Here is a 21,006-nt window from a genome sequence, read left to right as displayed (position 1 = left end):
AACTGGATACTTAAATTTACTAAAATCCTTTACATTCAAATTCAAAAAGTTCATGCAACAAAGGATAGATTCTGAACACCTCTTTTCAAAAAAGGCAAGCTTTTTAGGTTTAATTTTGCAATATTAGGTTGGTCTAGATGTAATCAGTATATTAATACATATATAAGATAGTGATAGCAATAGTGTGAATATAACAATAAATATAAAACAACATGAAATTATCAAAGTTAGGATCAGTAGTAATATACTCAAAGAAATTTAAAACATGAATAAAATTAGGAGTAAAAAACTCTTGTATTTTGACATTAACTTTTGAAAAACATTTACTATTTTAAAATAGTTTTAAGAACATATATTTTTACTTTATTATGAGAAAATACTCTATTCAGAACACAATTTATTACTACAAAATAAACATATGTTTAAAAGACAGTCTGTCAATTGAAAAAAAAAAACTTACACATATTAAAATAGCAGGTTTCCAAGCCAAGTTAAACGAAATATTTTCTACTTGACAAGCTGCTTACATTTAAATGAAAACAGGGCAACTGTGGTCAATAATATGGATTGCGTATAATAAAAAGGACCTTAGATCATGTTAATACAAGGATCAGAAAGCAGTAACTTCCATTAAAACCACCCAATTACTTAGCAAACTTTCAGATACAGCAAATAAATTAATCTGTTTTAAGTGAAAGTGCTCAGATAAGTAGCTTTTTGACCTATGAGTAAGTCTCAATAGCAGCAGTCACAGCAAAGCCAGAACCTGCTGAAGCAAGGCAGTCCCCCAATCAAACAAATGGTATTAGTAATCAAAAAGCATTTGCAAAACATATTTCCTTGGTCAGCAGCAGGGGGTTCTGAGCACATGCCGCCATAGCTTCCTTCATACTTTGATATACAGTGTACAAGGGGTGAACAGACCTTCCTCTAACCCATGAACAAGTGGGGTGTTTTTGCTTTTTAAGAACAGGATATTTTCATTTCTGTACTATCTTGTGAAAAAGCCCAGTCATTACACTATTAAGAATACATATCTTTCACTTAAAATCCTCTTATCCACTTATGTTTAACTTGTATTGGGATTTAAGAATGCCTCTTTATTGAGACAAGTAATATGTCATCATTTTGTTCAGCTAACAGGCCTGACAGACCCTGTCTCCCTGAGTTAAGAACAGTAGATCTCTACTCTGTACACTGGTGGCAAAAGGTGGCAGAATAAATGAGAATCGCCACTTGTAAAGATTTTTAATCCCCAAGATGCAGACATTCCTTCTACCTTGGCCTTAATTATTCTATTTGGTCAGATGATGGTATTTTTTTTCAATAAAAGTGATCTCTACATACTGCAATATTTTATTTGAATGCCATTCTTATGTATTTTAACAAATAACATCACCATGTACTATATCTCATGTTTTTGATCCTTTTTACTACTTATCATCTTCTTTATTTGAAACAGATTTTTAACAGATAATCTTGATCGTTACAACAATATCTTGCTTGAATTTTATTCAAATAATTCTTAAAAACAGCTTAAAAAGCCGTTTGGAATAACATCAAGCTTGCCATCAATCAAACGAAAAAATTCCGCTGGCGGTTGTATAAACATCAGATCAAGTCTGATGTCTTCAAGGATTTCAGAGTGAACCATAAAAAACTCCATTAACTTCTGACAAAGAATGCAAATTAATCACAACATGGGGTGAAATGAAATTAAAGGCTCTTTTCTAATCAATGACAAGGCAGGATGAAATATTTGTTACTCTCTCTGCACCCAGGCTGCCTAGGATGTTTGCACTTCCCTTGAAAAGCCCCAAATGTAAGGTGTGAGTACAGATTCACCCACAGTCGATGTTCGGCCCTCCCCGCCACCCCCAGAGCTATCTGCTTACAAGTCGTGGAGATTCACAAAACACACTAATCATCTGAATCTCAGGTGCATCCAATTTGTTATTCACACTCTCCCATGCCAGTGAAAAGCCTGGCGCAGACAGATGCACCAGGAACCCTAAATGACAGTTTTGGCCTCCGGAAGTACGATCACTACAGCAAAATCTAGTACAGCCTCCAGGTGAAATGTCTGGAGCTCCATATGGAGCAGGGAAAATTAACAACAAGATGAAAATCACTGCAGCAGCGGGGAGTCGGAATTTTTGAAAAAAAAAATGAAATTTAAAGATGAAGAAAGAGAAGTAATAAATTAATGGGGTGTGAAAACATTCAAAGCTTTACAATACCAGGGGCACTATTTGCTCAGATTTTTTTTCCTTTTTTTTAACTTCAGGTCATTTTGATGTAATTTATTAACTAAGATCAGGAAATGTAGCCAAAAGAAGTACATTTTTATACATGCAAAAGTACCTTAAACACATGTGTATCCATATTATCTTCACTTTCCCGTGGCATCTTGCTTACCAAATTTTCAAATGTCAGAGCCGACATAACCCTTGAGAAGTCTCCTTAATGGATTTACTATTGCCCTAGTGCAGGGCACTGGTTGTAAAGTCTGAATGAAGGACAACAATTTTTAGAAAGCAATCTCTTTGGTTTCCCCTAAATTACGGTGTCATTAAACCAACCATTGCCCACCATTGTGTTTTTTAAGTCAACTGGATTTGGATGTACACGATTAACTACATACAGCTCCCACCCATTGTTCCCAAAGAGTATTACAGCTAAACTGTTCAAGAAATTGAGATACTATCTCTTTACCAGATGTTTAAAACCATGATTTTTCATTATGCTATTGCAGAATATGCTTCACAGGCACCCAGAGTTGAACGGCACTGGGGTCAGTGAGAGCTCCAAGGCCTCCAGACCCCCTGTCACTCTGCTAACACATGGTGAGAAAAGCCAGGAGGCTCCAGGGGAATGGTTTTGCCATCATCTTCCATGGGACAACCCTTCTCATCTACACAGAAGGCCTGCCGAGAGCAGAGAAGGTGAGTGAGGAGAAGGGCTTGGTGGGGCTGAGAGGGCAAAAGGGCGGTGGTTTGAACAGTCAACCAAAATCAGAGTTCACAGATCCAGTCATCTCGTTTAGTCACCTGCGAGTCTCGGCTCTCACTGTACCAATTCATCCCCAAGGCAAGACGCCTTGGAGCCCCAGAGACTCAGCCTGCTCACCTGGAGGCTGGAAATGTATACATCCCATCCTGCAGGTGTATAGCCTGGGATGTATAGCCTGAGTCACATAACAGCGAGTGCTCTGGGGCTCAGTGTCGGAAAGGTGCTAGTGGTTCCGACGTCATTGTTCCTCCTACTATAAACTGTAGTCATAAGACTGGGTAATTATAACTTCTAGCCTTTTTTCCCATAGAGCCCTAAACTGCATGCCAATGAGGCTACACAACTTTAAGGCCTAAGGGAAACTAAAATAGATAGTGCTTTCAAATAACAAATAAAAACCAACCCCCCAAACAATAAAGTTTCCTGGAGAATGATTATTTCAACGAAAATCCAGCCCTGTAACCTTCATGTGGTTCCCAGGCCACTGACTCTTCCGGCTATCTTCCTAGCACCCCTCCTGCATCTGCATCCCCACCGGGTACACTCCGCGTCACCGGCAGGAGGAGACGCTGCTAACGATGCTGTCAGCGGCGCTGACGCTGGGCTGGGGGAAGGATGAGTCTGGAAGCTGGCCTCTCCTCCCCTCCTTCCCTTCTGCTCATTTTACGCTCTGCTCCAGCTGCAGCTGGCAGGTTGCGTACACATCCTCTTGCAACCTTTGGTTGACGATTATAAGTTCTCTTTTGTGCTACAGTCCCACATCAGGGCCAGTAGGGTGGCCCTCTGTACTTTCCCAAGTGGTTTCATATCCATAATCTCATCTGCTCTGCATGCTTCTAATCAGACAGGCTCATTTTAGAGATGAGGAAACAGGCCTCCAAGAGTTACAAAGCAAGAATTAAGGCCTGCGGTGACTGAAGCTTATGGTAGAGCTGGGTTCATTTTTTAAAGATTTATTTCTTTTACTTTTATTTTTTGGCTACTCTGGGTCTTTGCTGCTGTGAGTGGGCTTTCTCTAGTTGCAGAGAGTGGGGGCTACTCTTTGTTGTGGTGCACAAGCTTCTCATCACGGTGGCTTCTTTGGTTTCGGAGCATGGGCTCTAGGCACATTCAGTAGCCACACACAAGGACTCAGTAGTTGAGGCTCTCGGGTTCTGGCTCAGTAGTTTTGGCACAGGGGCTAAGTTGCTCTACGGTATGTGCAATCTTCCCAGGGCAGGGGTCTAACCTGTGTCCTCTGCATTGGCAGATGGATTCTTAATGAGTACACCACCAGGGAAATCCCAGAGCTGGGTTCTAACCCTAATCTTCTGGCTCCTGGTCTAGAGCTCTTTCAAAGAGGCCAGTCTCCTCAGCTTCCCACTAGTAAGGAGAGCTGAGATCTGGTGCCCTGATTTGACTCAGCACCATCCCTGGGGATAGAAGGGATGCAAAACTTTGAGACCTTAAGGGTATGTGAAAATCTTTCCTGTGTTCAAGGAGCAGACTAGTGGGTAACAATTGAGACGAGGTAGTCCTTAAGCCTGGTACATCAAGATGTGACTCTAGGGCTGCTCTGTAAACTAGTGAGTCTCCTATCACTAGACATGTTCAACTGTTTGCTTTTCAGAGATATTATGAGAGGTCTGATTCGACGTTGTCTGAGATCCCTTTCCAATCTTGAGAGTTTGTGATTCACTCCTGCCCATCATCCTCGGGATTCAATGGCCTCAAACCAGCTACAGTACAACAGTGAGCAAATCAGCTATCCTGTCTGCCCAACTTGTGAGGGGAGGCTACCTCACAGAGTGGCTCGGGGTTCAAATGAGATAATACGGGCCAAACAGAAGGTATTGTTTCATAATCCAGTCCCTGAGATACTATAAAAATGTTTATTTTTCTTCATGTGTTTTATCTGAAGGCAAAAGGTAAGGGTAGAAAAAGAATTTGTAAAGTATCCTTTCCCAATCCTCAGTATATAGTACAAAGCCTGTAAAATAAATGCCAAGTCCATCAAAAGTCATTACTGATGCCAACAATGAAGTGCACAAACTTCTGTTTGTGAGACCTGAGAAACAGACCTGATGGCATCAAAAGCTACTTCTATTATTTCAAAGCCCCAGTTTGGTGACAATACTCTGTCATGACCCAAGAAATAATAGTTTTCCCCTCACTCTGGCGTATCAGTGATTGCTAACTAGGGAGTGCAGCACATTTGAGTTTTCCACTTCCACTTGACTGATCCAGTAAATATACGCTTAACACAGTCCCGAAAACATTCAACACTGGGAAGGCAGACAGCCTCTTCCCAAATTCGACCAGTCTTCCAAAGCTTCATTTGTCAAATGCAAAGGCAATCGTTTCTTAGACGTCTCATATACCAAATTTCACTGATTAAATACTCTAGGCATTAGGAATCTCAAGAATACAGCTATATTCTCAAGCTTTGGTATTTTTTTCTAGGTGGCTTACGAGCTTTCTACTAAGACTTGTTTGAGAGGTTAAGTTGTATAGTGCCTCTTCATTTACAAAATGAGGGGATTGCATAAATTGGCCAAACAGTGAATTGTTTAAAAATTACTGACAGAATAAGAGGCTTACCAAGATAAATATTCTAATGAGCTATAAATCCCGAAAATGTGATTTTAATTTGATGGGCTACCTAGAGCTAAGCAGCAAGGCTGTATACACTAAAATGTCACTGAATTTGAGCATGCATGCCAAGTGATTACATTTCAGAGCTTCTCTTTAAGGAAAAGATTATGTTTAAACAAATAATCCTACACATTTGAAAAGTGAGACTGACACTCTTGAACCTAACAACTTGGACAATTTCTCCTCTATTTATCTGATGGCTTTAACTGTAAAAGAAAAAGGATACAGAAGAGACATTTCAGCGTGTGAAGGGGCTTTAAATGTTCACATGGGTATCAGGAGAATTTGTTTAAAACTGCTTATAAAGATGGGAGAGAGAATGAGCCCCATCCTATTATTCAATAACCATGTTTGTGATGCATCTGCATAATCTAACCATGCATAAATTAGTATGTGTAATACAACACTTATTTGCATAATAATAGCAAGTTAATAGATGCTTAAAGAGCAGAGACCAACACCACCTTTAAATCAGACATGCCTCCAGGCACTTTGGCCTGTACAGACCAAGATGCCAGAAAAAACAGTGAGCTTCAACCAGAGGAAAACAGTCAAACGATTCATTTTTCATCCCTCTAGACAGTTCACTTCTTTCTCCCCACACACTGGGGAACAATTTTCAAACCACAGAAAGCTTAACATTTGAAGTGCTAACACCCTTCTACAATAAAAATCTTAAAGAAATTACCACAGAGATTATTGTCAGCAGTGGTAACATAATGGTAACATAACATAACATAGTTTATTTTCTTAGAAATGTAAATAGAAAGGGCAAATTTAAAAAACCAAAAATGTTCAAAATCATATCCATGTAAAAGTGGGGGTCCACCTATTTTGCTTAGCAAAAATAATGACCTAGATTAGATATTTTCACCCTTCATCTCCATCCTTTAATTCAAATAACTAACTGAATCCAAAAACTCAAACACTGTATCAAGAAAAGGCTGGGCCTCTCTTCCAACCTCTGTATGAGCACATGGGGCTGGGCTGGGATGAGGAAAACATCACCAGCGGACACAAAGGAAGAGCCCGATGACGGCTTCCAACCTTTAACAAAGAGGGAAAAAACCTGGAGTTTAAAAAAAATCAAAAATCAATAGAGACTTCTAAATGACTCCTTTAAGATATCACTTTTCAATTTAACAGGACAGATTTATTTGTATGTGGCTCAAATGTTCACAATTGCTCCCTGTACCTTCATACATAGGAATGAATGTCACAGTGGCAAACGGCAGTAATGAACAATCTTACCTGAGGATATGGAAACCTCCCAAGAGCAAGCTGGGAAAGGAAATAATATTTGTCTAGTTATAGATTTGCATGCAGGGCAGATCTCCTTAAAACAGACAAGTACTAAATTTCAGAACTGTATTCAGCAAATATAAAAAGCTCACAACCTCAAACACACAAACTAAATTATTGTTGTAATTACATTGAGAGTTGTATTTAGAATGAACATTTACATTGGACAATGCTGTATTCCCTGATAAAATATTCTAATTTTAACAACTAAACACTATCTTTATGTCATTTCTCTTAGGAATATTCTCAGCTGCACAGGCATTATTCACATTTACAAGTGTACAACAGCTTCTTCTAGACAGAGATGTAAAATCATAGGAGACTGTTGGTTTTTTTCTCTTGTAAAAATGGGAACATTTAATTGATCTGAGCCGACTGTTCTGTAGAATTTTCATTTATAAGAATTATAAAAAGAGTTGTAGGAAATGGGGATGGGCCATATGAAACAGGAAATTTTGCCACTATTTTCATTTTTTCCCCCATCCATTCATAGTTAAAAGGAAAGAGCTATTACTAGTAGGAAAATGGCATTTCGAGATCGTGGAGCTGGAACAATAGGTCTGAAATTTGGAAAATGAATCCTTAGAGCTTCCAATTTTGCTTGCTTTGTAAACCGCTATGTGTTTCTACACCTCTCACTTAACTTTGGTCTTTGAATTCTCACCTGTGGAAACAAAATGATTCAACCAGGAACAGGATTAATATACAGTGATAAGATCAAATTTACCAAACATACTGTAAGACTATAGTATAAGACTGTACTATTTTATTTAAAGAAAATAGTGGCTAAATTTTGCAACTTCATAATGTGGCCCATCTTCAAGCTCAAAATCCTTTATATGTACTTGTAACTATTTAAGAGTAGAATTGCTACAATAGGGAACTTTGAAGTTGGAATGGATCCAAGAAACATCAATCCATTTTCCAGACTAGAACCCCAGAGTCCCACTGAAGACATTTCCACGTGGTTAATAAGTGTGGGGACTGACCCCAAGATTTGCAACCGAATCCAGGATTCTTTCCAACGTATTACACTACCTTTCTATATCTTGAGAAGTTGCATATTTATTTCAAAGACACTGACACTGCTCAAACATTTCTGAACTCCTCTTTAGAAACTATGTTTAGAATCATTTCAAGTAACAGGAGAATGACTTCATTTTATTAGAACTGCATCTTACCCTGAACTTAAAATTATACCCCTCTGCTTTTTGATAATGTAAATTATTTGTTGGCTAAGGTTTGAATGGCCTTAGTCAACAAATGGAGAAGGCAATGGCACCCCACTCCAGTACTCTTGCCTGGAAAATCCAATGGACGGAGGAGCCTGGTGGGCTACAGTTCATGGGGTTGCGAAGAGTCAGACATGACTGAGCGACTTCCCTTTCACTTTTCACTTTCATGCATTGGAGAAGGAAATGGAAACCCACTCCAGTGTTCTTGCCTGGAGAATCCCAGGGACGGGGGAGCCTGGTGGGCTGCCGTCTATGGGGTTGCACAAAGTCAGACACAACTGAAGCGACGTAGCAGCAGCAGCAGTCAACAAAACCCAAAGCCAACTTCAAAGAATATTTTGTTCCTTAATAAGGATAGACATGAAGGTGCTGAGGTTAATTTTTAAAGTTCTAAAACCAGTGCGTGCTTCAGCAACATAATAGGAATAAACCTATTGACCTATATGACCAAGAAAACCAATAAACTTATATGACCACAAAAGGTGACTACTTGGAAAGGGTCAGCACTCATTTGGATGTATATATATATATATATATGTTTTGGAATACTTGGTAAGTTTTGTTACCTTGCATTCATTTCTTATATATTCAAAGTTCTCAGATTTTCAAGATATAAAGTTATACTATCATTGTTTCATCTGGTGGACGTCGTTAATCCATTCAAGTATAAAGTGAAGGAAAAAAAGTGTGAATGTTAAACTCCTTTTCACAGCTTTGCATGATTATGTCTGTCTATATACTGCTATTACTATTAGTTAGGAAGGGAAGCGACTCAGCTCTCCACTGCCTCCACTGTATCCCCCACCCAACACTGACCATCAATTTGACTTACGATTTTGTAAATACAGTGTGTTTCTGGCCAATGAGAATGTGTACATTGATTCAGGAGGACCCACTCTGGTCTTCCGTGGTAGAAATGGGTGGGCTAGGCATTTGCCCCATTCTGTACTGAACTGACAGCCTTTGGTGACAGCTCACCAAAGGCTGTCACCTATCACCACACCCATCTGCAGATTATGAGCTTTGCACACTCTTTCATTTGGACTTAAAAAAGTAGCAAGAGGAGGGTCTCTCATCTGAAAAAGCTGACGGCTTAACAACTACTAGAAAACATTTAGAACATTCGATCTGAAGTCCTTCCACAGGTGCTGCACCATTCACCCTGGTATATGCTGAACATGTTATTAGGGCCTACGGAAGACTTCTGTCCACCTGGCTTACTGTGTCAACACTGGCCACTAGTTCTTGCAGATAAAAGAACTAAGCATTGATAAATGGAAGGCTTTAAACAAAATGGGATAAGATGAAAAATGTAAACTTTTCCCACTTCAACACAAAACCTCAAATTCTTAAGGTACCACTGTCCTATGGAGAGGTGAGACTATAGCTGACTTAGGCACGTGCACGCATCAACTTGGCTCCCTTCTCATGAGTGATAAAAGGTAATAAGGCTGGCTGATGTCATTGATTTACTCTGTCAGAGACCTCCATGCAAGAGAACAGAGAGAAAATTCAGCTGGGAGCCTCTGCACCAGCCTGCTTGGGAACAGGTGGCAGTGCTTGAATAAGCAAACTCATCATCCGTGGGACTGGCTCTACTTGTGTGTACTTTCCTGATATCCTGTGGAAGCTCAGTCTTACTTGTCAACTACATTCCTGGGAGGACTGTTTCTAAGGCATCTTGCAGATGTGAGGGGGCAGAGAATGGTTCCTAGTTCTTGACCAGAGATGCACAACAATCATTTCCCCTTTCACAGTGTCGCCACTGGGTTGTTCAGCGGCAAGCCAAGGATTCCAATTCTGCGTCAGTGAAAACTGGCAGCAGCGTTGTAAGGGTGGCACCAAAGCTGTCATTCTAAGGCTCTGGGAGAGGGAACTGCCTTCCACGTAAGTCTCCGTCCTTTTAGGTTTAATGCAGCTGCAATGTTTATGTTCTCTGTACTATTTGTCTTGTGACAAAACAGAAGGAAATATACAGCCAGGCCCTAGAATCTTTTTATCAAGTTCAATTAGGAGAAGGTAAAAAAGGAAAGGGGCTCTCAGCAGATAAGGCTGAGGCTGTCAAAACTCAAAATAAACACTGAAACCTTATGGGGAAGAGGGAGCAAATATGCTATGAGTGACTATTTCAGAGACAGACAGACCTGGGGCCATTCTGTATCTTTTACCCCTACTGGTCTATTAATCTACTTGCATTTCCCCAGTTTTTATTGTCAAGGTATTATAAATTAGGAAACTTACAAAAGAGAGTATGTAATCTTCTCTGAAATGGCCTGCAGATATGTCACTGTACTAAATGTGTTTCAGATTTAATGAAGCTTTAATGTCCTTTTTAATTTTGCCTGTTTCTGTATCACCAGGGGTCGGGCAAGGCAATCAGCACTCAAGAGGGTGGTTTGGTTTAAAACTAGGAAAAAACTCATTTGCTTATGAGTTGCACTGTATTTTCTTAATTAAATTTACTGAGTAAAATGGTTTAAGTTCAGCCAACCAATGACCTTTGTATGTAGATTTAGATTTATAAATAGGTTAACAGTTAAAGAAGAAAAAAAAAGAATCACAACAAAGCAAACAGATTAGGGCTAAGCCAATAGAAGTCATTGCTCTCTTTTATCATCTTTACAAAAGAAGCATTTAAATTTAGGCAGCTTAAGTCCAGTTAAAAAAAAGTATATTGAAAAATGTGGATCCATGTACGTGCCAGCAATTCATCAGATGACTCTAACATCCTTTTCATTCCCAGGAGGGGAACAACTCATATTGTAAAAGATTTGGAAAAGCTTTATTTATTTTGGAGGAGTGGAGGCAGAGATGGGGGAGGGACAGGATTCTGTTTAACATTAAATAAAAAAGTGCATTTTAATTCCAAATACTTCAGATTCAGTAAACTGCTAAACACTCTGAAAACATTTACCTGTTAGGAATACACTTAAATAACAGTAAACTACTAACATTTCACTGTAAAACTAGGACGGTTCCTTAGTGTCATCTTACTGATCTTTTAATTTGTCCAGAATCTATGAAATACTACTGACTTAGCATTATTTGAATAAGTTGGATTTTATAATTTAAATAATCAATATATCTGTGGGTGTGATTATAACAATTGCCAGATAATAACAACTGCATGATAGAAACTTCTGCATTTCAACAAAAAGTCAGGGCAGAAGACATTTATTTACAAAACAACAACAATGGCTTCTGTTAACAGTAAAGATCATTACTGTCATGAAGTCATAAAGGATAAAGAGAAAACATATGCTGTAGCCAGAAAGCTAGTGTAGGACATAAACCCAGGATATGTTTTTGGTGACCAACTTTCCAACTTAGAATATCAACAGTGGGGGAGTTGTTTTAAATTTACAGTTATGTTAAAGAGCACTGGAGTTTTATAAATTCTTAATTTAGACATATTCTACGTTTCTCAACAAAACTGCAAATTGAAAATAAGCATTTCAACATAGTCAGTGATATAGCCGAAGGAGGACTTTATAGTCTGAAATGTTCTAAAATTTGTGAATTACCTGTGCACATCTTACACAGTTAAATTTCCACAGAAGGATTTTGCCTTTAGACCATACACTGCAGTTAAACCCTCATTTTACATGATTGTAGCAGCACTTTGGAACATTCAGACACAGGGAAACTTTAAAAAAAATCAGACTTAACTATTGGATTACATAAAATTCCCTAGGTAAGATTTCATCCCAAGACCAATTTACACAGTCCTAGAGAGAGAGTTTAAATCATCTGAAACTATGCTGGCAAAGGACCATAATAAATATTAAATACCTCAAAACCTACCCTAAGATTTTACTTTTCTTCCCATGTATCAATTTCCCTGTCCTCTTACTAAATGGTTTAAAAACAATCCGAAGGATATAACAGCAATTTACCAGTGCTAAAGTGCTTGGGAGGTTAAAGTGACAACAAAGAACACAGTAACACAAAGCGTCTTGAAGCAGAGTTTCAATTAAATGTGGAGGATTTACTAATACAGTATACCAAAAAAAAAAAGAGTTACAAATTAATTTAATCTTCTGCCTATAGTTTGCAGCTGCACTCCAAAGTGTCTAGGGCTTAAGAACAAAGCCTTGAAGGGCCTCGGAGTGAGGAAAGCTTCAATTTTTAATGTATAACGCCATTAGCTGATAACTTGTGGAATCTGCAACCCCTGCGGAGGGGCATAAGTGCGAGTAACAGAGACTGATGAAGTGACATATTTGTTCATGTCTAGAACTATGAGGAAGAGGGTTATTACTAACACTATCAGGCCCCACAGAAATATGCCCTAACAACCTTTGGGACCCTCCACGTTATCAGTTCTCGCTACATCAAATATATTAAAATCAAAACCTAATTCCCTTTAATTAAAGACAATTAGTTTGTTTTACCATTATTGTTTTAACTTGTATGACATTATAATACATTGCAAATTAAAGATGGAATAACAAATGGAATGAAAGCATCAAACTGTGAACACTTTTCCTTCCCTGTTTGGTGAAATGGGCTTATGACTGGTGTCTATTTCAGGAAATTTAAGAACAACCATCACTAAACATTGAAAAGTGGCGTAGAAACATTTCACCCTAAAAAGAACACAGTGGGACCACGCATGTGTTTTCCCTATTCAATTTATACTTTTCGCATAATGCTTTCCTATCATTCCAAGGATTTCTTTAACACAAACAGAATTATGGCTCAATGGAGGCACAGGAAGCTTAATTAATTGGCCCAAGGTCATACTGGAGGTTGGTGGCAAAGCTTGTTAAATTACTGGGAACCCTGGACTCTACAGATGTTTTGGCAATGGCAAAGGCCCCTGGTCGGCAAAGGCCCCATGAGACTCCCTGTGCAGTGGGTGAGCCACAGCAAATAACTCCTGACGCCTGTTCAAAAAGTGCCAAGCGCTCTGGAGGGCTCACAGATAACGCTTCCTTTGTGTAGAAAGAGCCTACCGGTGAGGTTCCCATCAGGAGTGCTTCTTAACGTCCCAATATTTTAAAAGGAATGACTTATCCTCACCAGAGCCCACTGATAAAAAGTAAATTTGTTTTAACTTAAGGATCCCAAACACAGCAGCACAAAGAAATAAATCAAACGTTTATCCATCATTCAGAAGGTCCTGCATTCTATTCCACTGATTACTAGTAATAATGGAGAAAAGATATCATTACAAATAAATGTTTCTAATTCAGTGGATTTTTTTTTCTTTTTAAATTAGAAATGGGTTTATAACAGTGGACACTTAAATGGGGCCAGGGCAACAGTAATTCACAAGTACAATATCCTAATGCTGCTCCTTTAATTGCTTTATTTGTTTTACTGTAAAAAATGATTGCTGGCTGTAGTCTAACCATGAATGCTGAAAAGCATGATACATTGAGGTCTCAACCTGGGCAAACTGTACCTAAACTTACACTTTATTGCAGCTTAGTTCACAATCTTCACCTAATATAGGGTTATATCCCAGTGCAGCAGGAGGATAAATCATCCTGGAATATTACTCTGGCAAAGTTTAGCTGTGACTGGAGCATATGTGCTTTCGAGCCACTGAAGCAAAGGCCCATAAAATACACTAATTACTGGAAGTTATGGTCACTGAGTGATTGATAGCGCTCTGCAAGGCAACTTCCTCATTTTCAGCTCTTCTGACGGGGCTCATCCGCCACATAGCAATTATTAATTCATGACCCACCCCTCAGGCACTAGTACCTTTACTTCTATTTCTCCTGCTACCAAACTACTGCTGCAGCTGGACACTGTCTTTCTTCATTCTGATGGCTGGGTAAGGATGATAAAAAGTAGATTTCATGCTAAACGCTATTGTTTTGAATCTTTAAATGGTCCTTGGTCTTTCTAACCTTGCTGTCCTAAAACACATGATTCTCCTCCTTCTCCCATAATGCTATTTTACTTGTGTTATTTTCTTCCCTTTTCCCTTATAAAAAGAGTTTTGTATGTCTATGCATATATATGTATATATGAATATGTGTGTGATATATACACACATATATAAAACATATACAATCTATCTGTTTATACTATACTATAGTAGACCAAAAACTCTGCCTGACTAATTTTTTAGTTGAACACTGTGGTTTAAATGCAATATATAACTTCAACTAGGCCACAGTAAATACGAGCCAGCAAATTGATTTAAAATAAAAGGCACCCCCCCAACCCTGCATTTAAACAGACCCACTTTAAAGCTTTGAAGACATTCTAATTGTTTCAAGTTGATTTCCATCAGTAGCTTCACTCAGAGCAATGCTAATTAAGATATCTGAGTATATAACTGAATCTCTAAAAGTCTCTTAAAAACAATTGCAAAGGTCTTTTTTGATGGTGTTCTGTGCACTGAGAAGAAATTCAGTGAGAGACTCTGAATTAAAGAGAGAAAGTTCAGTCATGATGGATGAAAGCAAACATTTTACTTTTCTAATAGAAAAACAGACGTTCTTCAAAATTTTGAACAACTCAAAATGCAATAGTGAGGGTGGTTTTCCTATGTGGAATCTGAGATAGGGTAACAGATGAATCGATGACTCCAAGCTACCTACCCTTTCAGAACTTGTTTCAAATTATTTCTCCTCTTCAGCCGGGAGTTAGTCCCAGAAAACAATTTGGAGGACAAAATCCATACCCTCTCTGTCCATACTATTCACTGGGCACTGTATCATATCCCACCTGGTAACATCTTCCTATATACCTAATGCCTGGTAAGTCTCACTTGTTCAAGGGCAAACTCTAAGTCATAAACTTTCATACATCCTCCGTGACACAAGAAATAGTATTTTGCACTAGGCTAACCATGAGCATTTGCTGATTATGGTAAGCCCCTGATGGTGATGTCTCCTAGAGCTTAGTCAGCTTGGTGGTACATGGATGTTTCTACCATTAACACTACAATACTTTAACAAACATAGCATACAAACTTCTCAGTATTAGTGGTTGATGGTTTTAAATGGGGCTTCCTCTAATACTGAGAAATGTGTATACTATGTTTATTAAAGTATTGTAGCATTAATGGTAAAAAAACCATGTTTTAACTGGCAAGGCACTCTTACATCACTGGTTAGAATAATCATTTTCACTTATTTCAGCACTATGATGAATTTAGCTGACTTATTTCTTATTAAAGACTAAAGGGTTACAAGAAGGAAAAAAGGTTAGAGTTAACTGCCCCCCAAAACATTTCATGTGCTTATGAATTCAACAACCATTCTCATCTTTACAGTAAGAATTAAGAAATGATACTTTTTCAATATTTTCATATAATGCTGACCTGTGTCCTCTAACAGTGGGTAGCTTTAATCCTTATACAGTCCCTAGAGACCTCGCTTGGGTGGGGGTGTCCTCCACCTCTAAATTGCTCACTGGAGTCAGGTAGCTATGGGAACCCTGAGTAAACATCAGTGCTGGGGTACGGTCTATGAAACTCAATCTAAGCCACACTTGTATTTCTAGGCATTTCAAAGAGTCACAATCAGGAGATATGCTCACACTCGTGGCCTCTCTGTGTGTTGCTGCTCCTTGAGAAAGGGAGAGAGGAGGCATGGAGGGGAGAGAGAGATATGGAGTGGCCATCCCCACACCAAGATTCCATGCATGCAAGTGAAGGCATCCTGAATTTTCCATTCTTAAGCACCTCCGGACTGCACCCTCATGAGAGGATGCTACATGGAATGCTGAGCCCTACTAGGATTCCCGACTCACAGAATCCTGAGAAAAAATGAATGACTGTTATTTTAAGCTACTAATGTTGGGCAGTTTATTCAGAGTAATAGATAACTGAAATGCTACCCTTGACATTGATGTCAGCTCTCCTGCTCATTTGCCCAGTCCTGCGCACTTTGCTTTTTACAAAGAATTTTATTTATCTATCCATCTTTGGCCCTGCTAGGCCTTTGCTGCTGCACACGCTTTTCTGCAGTTGAGGCAAGCGGAGGCTACTCTCTAGTTGCGGTGGCTTCTCTTGCTGCAGAGCATGGGCTCTAGGGTACTTGGCCTTCAACAGTTGAGGCTCACAAACTCTAGAGCACAGGCTAAACAGTTGTGGCTCACAGGCCTAATTGCTCTGTTGCATATGGGATTCTCCCAGTTCAGGGATCGAACCCATGTCTCCTGCACTGGCAGGCAGATTCCTACCACTGAGCCACCAGGGAAGCCCCCTCTGCGTTTTTCCATTGCACTTTTACTGATCTTTTCCCCTCCGAGTCAAGGAGTTCCTAAGAACAAAGTTTTTCTATTCCTACTGCTAACACAGGGCAGTACTACATAAATGTTTACTGATTAGATGGAACTTTTACCTATCCACTTCTACTTTATTGCAGCAGACATACTGGAGATTAGGTTAATTTTTGTGTTTCTTTAAGAAAAATAAACTAGGTCTTGGTTTCTGAAAAAAACAACAATGTTTTTTAATACATTGTTTTTTTAATACATTTCAAAATACAATAAAGCTGAACCAACCATAGGGATAGTGTAGGTAGCAATCCTGTGAAAAGCAGTGATGAGTTGAGTCACAATAAACCAGTCTTTCCCTTTATCTAATTTCCTGCTCATTTACATTTACCATTTCTCACTCTTTTCTTCAGAACTACTGATCTACTTTTCTACAGCTTAGGGGAAGAAGCAGACTTTCACCCAGGGTCAGGATATTTAACTGCTGCTGCCTGGTCCAATCATCTACCCTTTCTGGAAAAGTCCTTTAATTTCTCTAGATCTCAGTTTCCTTATTTGCCATGTAGGAACTTTGACGTTTACGGATCAAAGTTGGTGGAATGATCTTGGATACCTTAAATTGCTGATTTTTTGGTCACTTCCCACCACGGTGGGAAGAAGCTTAAATGAGACAATGAATATGAAATGGCTTTGTTAAGTGTTACATATACATAAACTGTTGATATCCTTCCAGAACGACACTGAGCAAGAAGATGTCAACAGTGAGCAATAGAGGAAAGTGCACTTCCCTTCACATCAGAGGTCCCAGCTGCAGGGCTTCTTCTGCACAGTTGTAGCTTTTGCAGTACCTGCAGGCCCAGTCCCTCCCTGGGATCCAGAGAGGATCCGAGCTTCCTCACTGATAAGAGGAGGGATCTGACTTAACAAGTTCTAATGTCTCCCTTCTAAATAGTTAAAAGACACTTTGGTCTCTAAATACAAGGATAAGGTGTGTAAAAGTTGTCTAAATAAATGCTAAAAAAGTTATTATTACTCAGGTCAGAATCAAAGCATGTAAAGCAGACTGGAGGATCTTTGAGAGGATTTTTAAGTTGATTCCGGATCACTGGATTTGAGTATTGATAGGACTCTATGATGGAGAAGGCAATGGCAACCCACTCCAGTACTCTTGCCTGGAAAATCCCATGGACGGAGGAGCCTGGTAGGCTGTAGTCCATGGGGTCACGAAGAGTCAGACGCTTGTCACGCACAAAAATTTGCTAAGTGACTAAATGAATAAATGACTGCAGCTTGTCTAATTTTATACTTGGCTCTTCTACAAAATACCTCTTAAAAAAAAAAACCCAAACCTGAGACAAGTCTTCACTCACTACTTAAATGCTTCTAGGGCTGGGTCATTTTACTTCTAAAGGGATGGCAGCACACTGTTGAACAGCAAGGGTGCAGGGATCTATTCATTAGAAACTTTTTTTTGATGTGGACTATTTTTAAAGTCTTTACTGAATGTATTACAATATTGCTCCTGTTTTTTGTTTGTTTGTTTGTTTTGGTTTGGTTTTCTGACTACAAGGTATGTGGGGTCTCAGCTTGTGGGGGTTCAAAATGTGGGATCGTAATCATACCCCCTGCACTGGAAGGTGAAGTCTTAGCCCATGGACCACCAGGGAAGCCCCAGAGAATTCTTCTTTATACTAAATAGAAAACCGTGGACTTCTTGTTTTGTGTTAGCTTCAGAACGGAGAAGGCGATGGCACCCCACTCCACTGCTCTTGCCTGGAGAATCCCATGGATGGAGGAGCCTGGTGGGCTGTAGTCCATGGGGTCGCGAAGAGTCGGACACGACTGAGCGACTTCACTTTCACTTCTCACTTTCATGCATTGGAGAAGGAGATGGCAACCCACTCCAGTGTTCTTGCCTGGAGAATCCCAGGGACGGGGGAACCTGGTGGGCTGCCGTCTATGGGGTCGCACAGAGTCGGACATGACTGAAGTGACTTAGCAGCAGCAGCAGCTTCAGAAAGTCCGGCCTGCCTGTCATAAAGTAGCAGACTGCCCATCCTCTACTGACAATTCTTCAAACGTTGGAGTACGAGTTTTTAAACAACTGCTTTGTCCTCTCTTTATTTCTTTATTTTTTGTATCAAGACTTGATTCAAATGTTTTAAAAGTCCAAATTGTGTGTGCTTGTGTTTATACACGGTTTGGACATGTGCTGTTGAAAAAACTTTAAAAACTGTCTGAAATCCATCAAAATAACAAAATGCTTAGCTGGGATTGCTAGCACCTGTTCCATCTTGTTCTGTCAATCTCATGGTTGTTCACGATAGCTCTGAGCACAAAGCAAGCTCAACAATGCCTCATTCAGTGGGAAACACTTCACTTTGTCTGCCAGTTTCCCAGCACTACCATCACTGACAACCTTGGAAAATGCGCATTTAGGCATGGTAATCTGAGACAGCTGGATCCCTTCACAGACCCGGCAGAGGACTGAACCAGTCAATCCATCATCTGCCAAAGGTCATTTTAACAGCTTCTTTTTGCAATAAGTTACATAAAATTTCAGACAAAAAAATGACAATAGAAAAAAATAAAGTTAAGACAATTACAAAAAGGGGCGTGCAGGCAGGGGCATGAGTGACAGAAACTGTTACACGCTCTTTTCCTCGGTATTCTTCAGTGGAAGGGAAAGAGGCCCACGACGAGAATTCCAGAGCCACACTTCTACCCACTTGCTTATACAATCTCCCACTGAAATGTCCTTTGTCCTAGGACCCTTCAGCTTTAACCCTTCTGCTTTCTGATGGTTTTCAGCAGAAACTTCGATCAACGGGTAAGATATTTCACTAGATGGAGCAGCAGACAACACATTATAGTAAGAGTCAATGTCCACTCAGGTTCTTGACAGTGATTATGAAAAGGAAGAGGAGGAAAAACTGGTTATCCGTGGAGCACACCAAAGGCTAAGCTGTCATGGTTGAGAGAAGCTGACAGCAGCTGCTCAGAGGGTATCCAGAGCCGTCCGTCACCCCCCAGACCAGGCTCGCGGTCACCACGGGCTAGGGGAGCAATCAAAGCTGCAGCCATGGACTGACCAGACGAAGTTACATTTCTGTTTGTTTTGTTTGTTTGTTTCAAAAGCTGGGAAGAGGTAGGTTCTTCAGTATATTTAGAGGCAGGGGCTGAGTCTAGATAATGCTCCATAATTCTTTTCACTTGGTAAAACATTCACTGCCTAGATGTTATTTCAAAAAGGAGCTTACTTCTCAAAGTGCCTTCTTAAAATATATATATATGTTTATTACTATTGTTTATCACCTGTCTCCTAACTACATTGTAGGTTCAACAAGGAAAGGGAACATGCCTGTTTTATTTACCAATGTGTCCCCAGCACCCAGTAAAGTATTTGGCACATAAGAAGTGTTCAATAAAATTTATTAATGTTATATTAACATATATATGTAAATTAATGAATGTTAGGCAACCCACTCCAGTGTTCTTGCCTGGAGAATCCCAGGGACGTGGGAGCCAGGTGGGCTGCTGTCTATAGGGCTGCACAGAGTCGGACACGAATGAAGCAACTTAGCAGCAGCAGCAGCAGGGTTTATCTGGAGAAGGCAATGGCACCCCACTCCAGTACTCTTGCCTGGAAAATCCCATGAACGGAGGAGCCTGGTAGGCTGCAGTCCATGGGGTCGCTAAGAGTCGGATACAACTGAGCGTCTTCACTTTTACTTTTCACTTTCCTGCATTGGAGAAGGAAATGGCAACCCACTCCAGTGTTGTTGCCTGGAGAATCCCAGGGACGGGGGAGCCTGGTGGGCTGCCGTCTATGGGGTCGCACAGAGTCGGACACGACTGAAGCGACTTAGCAGAGAGCAGTAGCAGAAATTCTGACGGAAACTCTGCACTTTACGGGTAGAGCCTGTAGGCTTAGGTAATGCCATTTAGCTGGACTGTTCCATAGGAAACTCCCAGTGCCTGGATCTTTAAGACCTCTTGGTCATATTTTCCTCAAGAAGGTCTCTTCCAATATTCTACCTGAAAGGTAATTTTGGCTGCCAGCGTCCCAGAAACAGGGTGTGGTAGGACGGCTGGGAGTCTCCACATTCAGAAGCTAAACTTTCATTTAATGCCTCTGCATCAGGAATGAGACTCAGCCTCCTACAGTGCCAGGTATCACTCATTTTATTCTCAGAGAAATTCCTCTACTTACTCCTCTCCTAACATACAAACTCCTCTTGTGTAGGGCTTAGGAGGGTGACTGAGTTAAGGAAAGAATCACTGAGTCAGACAGTGTAACTATTAGTCAAAACAGCTTAACTGTTTCTCAGACAGACTAACACAATTCTCTTCTCTGGCCTCACTTCCACTCTGAGTTTCAGATACCTGGTGCCACCAATTCCTGAGCGTCCTCGGTGGCTTAAAGTAAATCAGGTGCTTCTTTTTTCTTTCCTGCTGGCTTCAGATTACAGTACTCTCAGTCCCCTTAAGCTGTTTACTGTTGGCCATCTGCTTTCCCACACCCAAAATCTGGTTGCTGTTGTCTCCTTTCCCTTTCTGCATGGTAATAAAGCTTTAAAAAATCTCTTTGTGACCGTTTTCAGTGGAGTTTGAGGTGAGAGTGGAAGATAATGAG

The 21,006-nt window shown here is 40.0% G+C and overlaps 1 protein-coding gene across 2 annotated transcripts in view; it reads right to left on the bottom strand.

The window, feature by feature from the left end:
- Positions 1-21,006, bottom strand: part of MAP2K5 (mitogen-activated protein kinase kinase 5) — a 271,699-nt gene that overhangs the window by 80,724 nt on the left and 169,969 nt on the right. Inside the window, exon 17 of one of the 2 annotated variants that reach the window (XM_061430172.1) lies at positions 6,898-6,927. The exons of the other annotated variant lie outside the window; for it this stretch is intronic. Within the exon in view, the coding sequence (XP_061286156.1) occupies positions 6,898-6,927 (30 nt within the window). The remainder of the gene's footprint in view (positions 1-6,897; positions 6,928-21,006) is intronic. 2 annotated transcript variants of the gene reach the window in all.

Source organism: Bos javanicus, chromosome 10, assembly GCF_032452875.1.
Source record: "Bos javanicus breed banteng chromosome 10, ARS-OSU_banteng_1.0, whole genome shotgun sequence".
Classification (NCBI taxonomy): Eukaryota; Metazoa; Chordata; class Mammalia; order Artiodactyla; family Bovidae; genus Bos; species Bos javanicus.
The sequence above is the reverse complement of the archived record's forward strand: the minus strand, read 5'-3'. Positions and strand labels throughout refer to the sequence as shown.